The following is a 9,746-nucleotide window of genomic DNA, read 5'->3' as shown; positions in this document are numbered from 1 at the left end:
ACTAGAAAAATATACTAAGGTATAGCTATAGTTAATAATCTTACGACAAACTAAGTGTGTCTGGTTTGAAAGGAACGGGCGTGCGAATGTCATTTTTATGATGGCGAAGGTTACTTATCAGTAACCAGGCAAAGGATTCTGAAGTATCTATCCAAACCCCCCAAGTAAGGTTCTTAATATCTACGAGTGTGTCGGGCGTCCTGGATCCGAGGTTTGCAACCGCCCGCGCCAGAGCGTCCGCCCCGCCGCGTCGTGCCGTGCCGCCGCCCGCGCCCCCTGGTCGCGTGCCTCGCGCGCGAGGTCGTGGTAGCTCATGACGGCGCGCCGCGGGTCGCCGAACCCGAGCGCCTGCAGCCGCACGTTGAGCACGCGCAGCGCCCACGGCACGAGGTGCTCGCCCGTGTCGTCGTCGACGTAGATGGCCGCGTTGTTGAGGTCCTCGAGCGCCCGCACCTCCTGCGCCGCCGTCGACGTCGCGTCGCAGAGCGTCAGGCACGCGAGCCGCGTGTACAGCAGGTCGAAGATGCGCCGGTAGTCGGTCGGGTCGACGGGCGCCGCGCGGGGCGACGCTGACGTGAGCTCCTGCACGGCCGAGATGGCCGCGGCCCGGAAGTGGCCCTGGCTGAGCAGCTCGGCGAGCGGCGCATCAGGCCGCGGCTGCTTGGTCGAGTTGCGGAAGGCGACGGGCACGTTGAGCGGCAGCAGGGGCTGGTAGATCTCGGGGCGCAGCAGGAAGCTGAAGTTCTTGGTGATCGAGGCGCGCACGGCAGGCGGGGCGGGTGACGGGGCTGGCGAGCGGAAGCTCGGTGATGGGTGGCCTGGTGGGCGCTGGCTCGAGGCGCGCTTGGGCTGGAGGGGTTCGAGGCGTGAGGGCGACGAGAGGGGGTCGTTGAGGGGGGTGCTGGGAGTGTCAGCATCGTCCCTGTCGCAAATGGGGATGGGGTCCTACTCTGCAAGATCGAGGGGGCCCTTAGTCGACGACCTTGGACGAGACGCTGTTGATGGGTTAGCATACGCCTATGGCATGTCGTGAGTCGCTCAGTCCGCCAGAGTCCTGTGGTTGAGTGCCTTGGTGTAGGCTTATGGGGCTTGCGGGATGCAGCTTCACCCGGACGACTTACATTTTGTGACCGACTTATTTCGGGTGTGCCCCTGAGGGGCGCCACCGTCCTGCTGGCTCATGATGTTTTGATGAAGTTGCACTGCTCTTTTATGGCTGTTGCCCCTTCCACAGTTGGCGATCAGACAGGCGGATGACAGTGTGAGGTCGAGACCCACATGTACGTATCCATACCTTGGTTTGCATATGCAATCTGAGGCCCGAGTCGTCGAGCCGGATATCCTGATATACAGTTTTCAAATCACTACATACATATTTCAGGGGCTGATGCAGGCGAGGACGCAGCCCTTGAAGCTGAGACAACGAGATCGTTGGCAATTGCAGAATGACTCTGGCATATCTTAGATTTTAACTAGATTAGCCCATATATCCCACTCAATGTATGGAACAACGGGACTGTCTCTTGTAATTGTCTTATTCTTGTGGTTGCCCTAAAGAATTACGAGGTGAATCTGTGGCCACTTACTTTCTTTCCCAGCCACGCTCATCACAAAATAAGTCTTTCCTCATCCAAAGGAAGGACCGGGGTTTCCGAACTTTCGAGGTACTACACAACTTGCTTCCCCCGAATATTAGAGGCGCAGGGCTTCCGTTCACCACCTGAACCTGAACCATACATCTCATTCGTGGTTTCAATACGGGGGTCGACGAACTCAGTACAACGTTGTGTTCAGCCTTTCGAATCTATCTTGAGGCTTCAGACCACCAGTAGCTGGCATCATGGCTAGCCGAGCTTCCCCGGCAGGGGCTGAAGCTCATACCAAGACGCTGGAGATCGTCAAGAACCAAGTGTGCAACTTGTGGCAAGTTCCCGCCGCTCTATACTCTCTGGAGCGAATGTGTAGCCAGATGTACTAACTTGGGAATTCCCAGGGACCCACAGCCAATCATCACCGTGAAATGTGGCGATAAAGAGTGGCTTGTTCATCAAAATATCCTCACCCACGGATCTGAATACTTCAAGACGGCCGTGACTAAGCCATTTGCAGAGAAAGCACTCATGTTATCAAGTTGGAAGTCCCCATCCTTACTCCCAGAGCTTGGCCATTACATCTCGATAGCGTATCAGCTGCCTTGTGCAGCACCTTCAAAGTGTGTTACGAAAACATGCCTGAATCGAATCGGCTCGCCAATAGTATCAGACTCTGGACTGCAGCGAACTATTTCCAGCATGAGGCAATAAAACACGAAGCGTCAAAATCAATCGACGCCATTCTTCATGACTGCCTGAAATCTCTAAGCAATAAAGCCTTTCAGTTCAAAGATGAGGTAGCCCGTCACCTCACTATCCAAGTCTTTTGTAGGGGATGGGATGCTTGTTACGATGTGCTACCGGCACACATTCAGTTCAAAAAGTCTGTCGCGAACACGTTTGCTAAAGGTTGCGGCAACGAGGCCCTCATGATGTTGTGGGAAAATGCGACTGAGGAAATGTTGAGGGCGGTTTTCGAAGAATGGCTGAAGATGAGAAAATGATTCAAACGTGTCACTTTGACTAAATTGGGGTGAGGATGAAAGAAATGCTATCTAAAGTGGCGATTCAATTTCGAGACTTCCGCTGCGAAGTGCAACACGTAACCTGCTGAACATAGCTCTGTTTATGTCTTGCATGTGACATGTAGCTCCTGAAGCCCGCCAGACATGGCACTGAATGGACACTGCACTTTAATCATCACGTCGTAAATCAATTGTTTTCATTTCAAGGAATGGATCCTCAAAAACGCAAAAGAAGACAAGGCGACGATGAACTAAGTTCTGGCCTCATTTTCAACCGGGAATGTATGATGTCCCGTCTCCCCCCTCACGTCAGGACACGGCTCTGTTCAATCCATGCGACCTTGTCCCCCAGATGCTTCTGTGCCCTCAAATCACCAGACCGCGCGTGGCCTTCAAATTTCTCCGCCCGGGCCGCCCGACCACACAGCCTGCCCAGCTCTCCACTGGCCTGGGGATTCCGCACCTCCTGGTATGTCTGCGTTCGCAGGTACTTGCCAACCCAAAGACCACCGGTGTACCGCGAAGCCTTCAAGGTTGGGAGGACATGATTCGTCCCGATACACTATTGCATTGGTCAGTGCCCGCACTTCACTACTTCTTGGTCACTACGAACCTTGTCGCCATATGACACACAGGTGTTTTCACCCAGGAAAAGGGCACCGTAGTTCGTCATCTTCTCCAAAGCCTCGCGGGGACGCTCGGTCAGAATCTGCACGTGTTCCGAGGCATACTCATCGGCAAGAGCAAAAGCTTCATCGAGCGTCTCCGTCACAGCGACCTCGCCGAAATCCTTCCAGGAGACCGAGGCGATGGGAGCCGTCGGAAGGATCTTGAGAAGCTCCTCCACCCAGGAAATAGTGCTCGTGGCCACCGTCTCCGATGTCGTAATGAGCACCGCGGGCGTGTCCGGGCCGTGTTCCGCCTGGGAGAGCAGGTCCACGGCACACGTGTACGGGTCAGCCTTGTCATCAGCCACGATAAGGACCTCCGTCGGACCAGCGAACAGGTTCGATGCCGATCTCGCCAAAGAGCTGGCGCTTGGCCTCGGCAACGAACTTGTTGCCAGGTCCGGCGAGGAAGTCGACCTTTGCGATGGATTCTGTGCCGACGGCCAGGGCCGCCACGGCTTGGACACCGCCGACGATGAGGATCTCGTCAGCGCCGGCGAGGTGCATGGCTGCGATGGTCTCGACGGGAAGGAGGCCGCCGATAGGGGGTGTGCAGGCAACCACGGACTTGACGCCGGCGATCTTGGCCGTCAGGATGGTCATGTGTGCACTGGCGAGCAGCGCATATCGACCTCCAGGAATGTAACTGTCGTACATCTTGTCAGCTTCGTTTTCTGAGAACCAATACAAGCCCTGGTGCAGAGAAACATGGTTCTGTCTTACCAGCCGACAAGGTTGATGGGATTGTTCTTCTGCCCGAGGAATACGCCCGGCTGGATCTCCAGCTCAAACTCGGTGAGAGAGGCCAATTGGGCGAGTGCAAACCTCCTCACGTTCTCCTGCACCTCCTTAATGTCGCTGATGACCTGTGGAGATACCTGTGCGATTGCCTCGTCAATCTCCTTTTGAGAAAGCTTGAAGGAAGGACGGTCCCAAGAGTCAAATTTAGCAGAGTACTTCCGCACCGCTGCATCACCCTGGGTTCGAATCTCCGAAATGACGTTGCTCACGAGTGTGGCGACTTCGGGTGAAGAAGCCGCGAACCCGGCTGAGGTGCGCTGAGCGGACTTGATATAATTCGGCATGGTGGTGGAGTATGTGGTGAGGAGATGAGGATGTTGATGATTGATGGCTGACGAGATGTTGCCTCGATCACGGCACTCACAGCGAGGGCCATATTCTTATTAATAACTTGCCTCTAGACACTTTACTTGTGATCAAACGCCGGATCACGGAGATCGTGGTCTGGCATGGTGTTGAGCTGAGAACAATACATGGCCTGCCATCGGGGTTGTCTCCGACCATAGTGGGCCCGACGTCCGACGTCGCGCGCTGGAGCCGACTCCCGAGAGATTCACGACAATGCCACATCACGAGACTATGCACAAGCGAATTTGCCCGTATCGATTGCCGCGTAGCATGGATAAACCTCGAAGTCTCATCTCACGGTGGCTTGACGTTCGAAGTCCACCTAGTCCGTCCGCTGAGCTTGTGAAGCGATGCATCATGGCCTGCGGGTTGGAGATTGCATCTTCCTCGAGTCCTCGAACTACTACGAGGTAGCAGGAGGTGCTGTATCTACTGTGATATTTTATCTTGAGCCTGCAATAGCGACAAGTTCCTCGAATGTTTGCCTATAATCTCAAGAGGTCCAACTTCATACTATCTGCCAGGTCGGCAATGTTGTTACCTACACTGTCTTTTCATGATATCGGAGTAAAACTTGGGGGAGAGGGGGGTTTTGCGTGCTTTTGAGAGCCTCTGAAGCATCTTAAACCACCCTAAGGAAGACGCTTGGGGTTCGCCTCCCTGGGGCCTGATGCACTGAGTTTGTTGATGGGCTGTCACGGCAAGCGCTTGTCTCCATAACCAAATATCAGCACTGACGGTGTTTTCGACAGGGCGTTTTGAGTCGCCAATGTTGAAAGACGCACGTGAAACAGCGGTGCCCTCTCCGTCTACCCCGCGGCCATCACGCCGAGATGAAGCGTATTGACAGCCTCGCAGGAGGGAATACCCAGCAACCACGAGCACGCAAATGAACTTGAACGAATCGAAATCGGGTTCAGATCATCCATTTGCTGCGCTTCACTTCATATCCCAACTACCGACCCATCTAGCTCTATGGTCAGAAGTCATGGTGGGGCCGATGGAAGCCCAGCAGGCTGGTCACGCATCGGGAAGTGGAGGGGGCTCATCCTACCACCTGGCTCCCCACGGAGAAGGGGCGAGACAGATGCCGGCTTTAGGGATCGCATGGACTCCATTAAGACCGATTTACACTCAAGCGTCTGGCTGGCCCTGGTGGTCACGGACACGTCAATTTTTGGCTGCGGAAAGACTGTCACTAGAGCTGAAACCACTGTTGTGGTCAAGAAGGCGACATGGCAGCCTGTTACACCCGCCTTCTTCCTGTCGGATAGCGGCGAAGATGGAGCAAGGTGTTATCGAGAAGGAATTCCTAAAGAATCTCGAGTGCCAGCGCTTGACGTAAGATGTGGTTCAAGATTCAATTGCCTCAAACGATGCTACACGGTGGCCACATTGACAAAAGCTGCCAACGGAATTTTCACCTTGATCTTGATGCGCATGGACTCAACGCTATTCTGACCACACTGGTAGGAACCTGGTAGTGTACAAAATCCCCTTGACAAATCAAACGTCTGACACGCATGCCCCTGAAGCAGATCTCCTGCCTAGGCGCAAACGCCGTAGAAACAAACCGAACCTGAACAGACAGCAGCACACCCGTACAATAGTGCTAGAATCACTGGCGGTACTCGTGCAGCAACTCAAAAATTTTAGCGTTCTTCCCATTGCGTCGACCCGACGGGGCTGTTCGCACATGCGCGCCGCCCAGCCTCTGTTGGCCCTTGAAGCTCTTGCGTACCCAAACCGAAACTATCGGCTGGAAAATCTCCTTGGCTTTACCCTTGATCCTCTGCCTTTCCGCCTCGCAGAGATAGTCGGGATCGTTGATTGGAGCATGAGGAGAGTCGCTGTCGAGCTCCAGCTCCTTTCCGTTGCTGGGTTTGCGGGCCTTGAGGTGACCGCCAGAGACGTCGTTGCGAGGGAGCTTGCCGCCCGTCAAATTGCCGCCGCGCTGGAGCTGATCTTCTTTCTTGTCACCCTAGTGCTGAGCAGCGGGATCAACACCAGCACTCTGGGCACTCGCTCTGTTCGACTCTGCCTTGTCGATCGCACTGGCGAGGATTCGTGAATGCGACATGTAGGGCTGCGGTACGTAGGACACCCACTCTCCATCATTGGTGGTGTCGGACTGGGTAGTGTACGAATCGTCTGAGTCTTCGGAATCGCTCAAGGTCAATTTGACATTGTCGATGTTGGGAAGATCAAAGGCGACATTGCTACCGTCGCGATGAGTAATGTGATCGCAGACTCTGTCGCTCGTTGCTTTATCCTCCATGGTCAAGGTCTTCATGGTGGGTGAAAGATCGGACTCGATAGTTGAGGGGATGAGCAGTTCCTCGTTGATGACCCTGATACTGTCGCCGGCTGCCAGACGAACAACCGATGTCCAAGTAATCTCACCCGGAAAAGGTCGCTGCTCAACGCTAGCTCTCAGTCTGTGCTTGAGAGCGCGGCGCTTGAGTTGCGCGAACAGAGCGTTGCGGTGTTCTATTGTGCAATGTGTAAGACATGCAGCGGTAAAAGCCCTGTTGCGCAAGTATTCGTCTTCGTTGTAGCCGATGTAGTCATCAGACTCGAAGAGCCTGAATGCCCCTGGCATTGTAAACTTTGTCCAAGCGGTCTCGAAGGCGCTGTATCTATCGCCATTGGCCGATATCTTGCGCTTCATGGCGTATTTGAGTCCCTCGTTGTAACCAAGGAACTTGACCCAGGACTCCATGATGGAGTTCTTGAGATAGTCTCTGACGTCAGCGCATGCGTACTTGGTGAGGAGCTGATACGCATCCAAATAGTTGTTCATGAAGGCGTGGTGTTCCTCGCGCTCATAATCGGCGTTGGCGTGCTTGTTGTCGAACCAAAAGTCCCTTGTGGCCGCCAGGAGCTTAAGGAAGATTTGGCGGATGAAAACGACGAGGCTGCTCGAAGCGAAGCGATCGGCAAGGACGAAGATGCGTAGGATGGAGCAAAGGTCCATCAAGGGCATCTTAAAACAAGTCCTCCTGAAGATCTTCCGGTCATACCTCTCAACTTGAGCTTTCCAAAGATTACCAGATGGCATGCCTTCCTCGGAGAATCGAAGGAAGAAGTATCGGTGGGCAAGCTTCAGATACGCGATGAGGTCGTCAAAGGAAATATCATCGAGCGAGATCTCGGCTGTGTCGGCCTCGCGGAAGAAGCCGCGCAGGGCAGAGTCAAAGTAGAGGGAACCAGCGATGAGTATCTGGCGGTGGACGATGATCTCAATGTTTTCGCTGGTGTAGAGTTTGACGGCGTAGAAATTATCACTTGCATGGAGATCAGCCAATGCCAAGGGCTCTTCCAGAGAATTTTACTTACTAGCGAATCCTGAGGAGCCCTGCTTGCACATGTCGATCAGGCGCATAGTAGAACTCGAGCTGGTCCGTGAACGTGGTGAAGTCAAAGACGGCTCTAATAACCTGGCCATTGGGAGCTTTACGCTTGCCGTCAGCCACAGGGACTGGGATGGAGAGGCGCTGACTGCGATAACCCCTAGTCTGAGGCAGTCTGCCGTCCATGTCAAGCAGACGAAGCTCGGCCTCGGCGGGGTTTCTGGCAGGTCCGCTAGACTGCGAGGCCGCCGTCCCATTGCTCTGACAGCTCATGGCGGGCGGTGACGAACTAGCTGCAGTGCTGGGGATGAGAGGGACGTAGTATCAAGATGCAATCTGCTCAGCAGTGATCGTGGAATAGCCGTGATTTGGAGCTGGGGGCGATAGGGAAGAAGCAGACAAGTCCAGGAAGGTGAGGATATGGCTCCAAGGCCTGATATGCCGTGATTAGGCTCCGATATCGAAGGCAAGAGAGCAAGTGCTGCTACGCCCGCAACGAGAGAGAGCAGGTGCAGCCTGGCTTGCGGGGCCAAGCCAGAAAGAGCATGTTGATCTGTGTGAGGTTTCGACGACCGATGGCCTATGACGCAGTGCTCAGTGCGCCAAGGTTGCAACAATCATCATTGCGCCCAGTTTCCATCTTTGAGTGTCGAGACAAGGAGAAACCTCAGGGTTGGAGAGTACCTGGCAAGCGCAGATGATGTTCGCTCAACGCGGATGAAGCAAGGTTGTTCATCGTTTGAAAGGAATAGCCAAAAGCTCTCGACTGGTATATGATTATCGTGTTCGGAAGCTGGGCTGCCCTGATGGTCGCATAGTGCAACAGAGACGTGACCCCTAACAAGTGAGATCTGAATAGAGTGACAAAGGCTAGTTCAGTATATCATGTCAATGCAGGAATATTTATAAAGCTTAGATGGATTCTAAAGGCAGCAAGAACAAAAGGTGATACCGTGCGAAGCTACAGTGTCGAAAAAGAGCATCACACGGTTACAGTCCAAGTCACCAGTGCATGGACAAACGGATGACCAGCGTCTTCTCACCTGCGTCACACCTCACTTCTCCGTCCTCCAGAGTCACCTGGGAAGCTGGAAAGCGAACCCAAGACACAAGGGGCGTCAGTCATGGCCTCAGACTTTCGCGTTTGAAAGCTTGCAGAGAAATTGTTTGCTCAGCCTCTGTTCCCCGAATGAGTCAGCCGATGCTGATGACAGGGCTACGACCCCCAGCTCTCTCAACCGAAACCAACGTGTCTGGTGGTGCAAAAAGACATTTGGATCGACTATGAATACCATATTCGCATGCGTATGACCATCCTAAGCCATTTGAAGTGTATTCACAGAGGCTATATCGTTCGACTGTGGAAGAGACACGGTGACTGTTCATATGGGTTGCCCCATGCTCCTCTACCACGAGTGACTGATGGCTGACAGCTCTGCTATCTTCACGCTTCCAAAAAATCTCCAACAGACAAGTTTAAGCGATCACAGCCTCTTTCCAAAATCTCCACAACGGTGCGCCTTCACTACCATACCTACCCAAGTCGACGAACCCGCTTGCTAGAGTGCACCAGCGTCATGGGCGGTTCAGCGTTTGCTTCCGGAGAAAATCCCCTCTACACACCCCGCATGCCATCTCACGTATACGAGCTGGTAAAGAGCCGTTGCAAGAGCGCTCTCCGCGACTTGTACATCTACGTGGCGAGTCCCATTGACGGTCCTGCCAAGAGGGACTACGGCGATGTTGACGTTCTAATGACCTGCGCACGGGGCGAGTTCACAGGAAGGAGCGGGATAGACGTATTCCCCGAAACCGTCGTCAAAGCCATCCAGCATGCCCTGGAGCCGAGCATGTGCTGGCCGAAAGAGGCGGCTCGCATTTTGCCGTTCCCTGGCCGAAGGACCTTCCTGCCGACAGCTACGCAGCCGAGCAGCCCCAACGCTACATCCAGGTCGACGT

At 54.2% G+C, this 9,746-nt stretch overlaps 4 protein-coding genes across 4 annotated transcripts in view; 1 reads left to right on the top strand and 3 right to left on the bottom strand.

The window, feature by feature from the left end:
* Window positions 1-180: 180 nt before the first annotated feature.
* On the bottom strand, window positions 181-1,182 carry VDBG_06275 (conserved hypothetical protein; the record flags this gene model as incomplete). The annotated part of the gene is made up of 3 exons (XM_003003787.1): window positions 181-945; window positions 1,016-1,017; window positions 1,122-1,182. The coding sequence occupies 3 exons, from the start codon at window positions 1,180-1,182 to the stop codon at window positions 181-183; spliced, it is 828 nt and encodes a 275-aa protein (XP_003003833.1).
* Window positions 1,183-2,921: 1,739 nt separating this feature from the next.
* Window positions 2,922-4,370, bottom strand: VDBG_06274 (histidinol dehydrogenase; the record flags this gene model as incomplete). The annotated part of the gene is made up of 4 exons (XM_003003786.1): window positions 2,922-3,179; window positions 3,231-3,578; window positions 3,622-3,931; window positions 4,009-4,370. The coding sequence occupies 4 exons, from the start codon at window positions 4,368-4,370 to the stop codon at window positions 2,922-2,924; spliced, it is 1,278 nt and encodes a 425-aa protein (XP_003003832.1).
* Window positions 4,371-6,052: 1,682 nt separating this feature from the next.
* VDBG_06273 (predicted protein) lies at window positions 6,053-8,060 on the bottom strand (the record flags this gene model as incomplete). Its single annotated transcript, XM_003003785.1, has 3 exons — window positions 6,053-6,388; window positions 6,440-7,721; window positions 7,774-8,060. 3 exons carry the CDS (start codon window positions 8,058-8,060, stop codon window positions 6,053-6,055), a joined length of 1,905 nt encoding a protein of 634 aa, XP_003003831.1.
* Window positions 8,061-9,364: 1,304 nt separating this feature from the next.
* Window positions 9,365-9,746, top strand: part of VDBG_06272 (predicted protein) — a gene marked incomplete at both ends in the record, with an annotated part of 1,274 nt that continues 892 nt past the window's right edge. Inside the window, one exon of the mRNA XM_003003784.1 lies at window positions 9,365-9,744. Coding sequence (XP_003003830.1) covers window positions 9,365-9,744 — 380 coding nt within the window. The remainder of the gene's footprint in view (window positions 9,745-9,746) is intronic.

The sequence above is a fragment of the Verticillium alfalfae genome, genomic scaffold (assembly GCF_000150825.1).
Source record: "Verticillium alfalfae VaMs.102 supercont1.7 genomic scaffold, whole genome shotgun sequence".
Lineage (NCBI taxonomy): Eukaryota > Fungi > Ascomycota > Sordariomycetes > Glomerellales > Plectosphaerellaceae > Verticillium > Verticillium alfalfae.
Note: the sequence above shows the minus strand (reverse complement) of the source record. Positions and strands in the feature narration are given on the sequence as shown.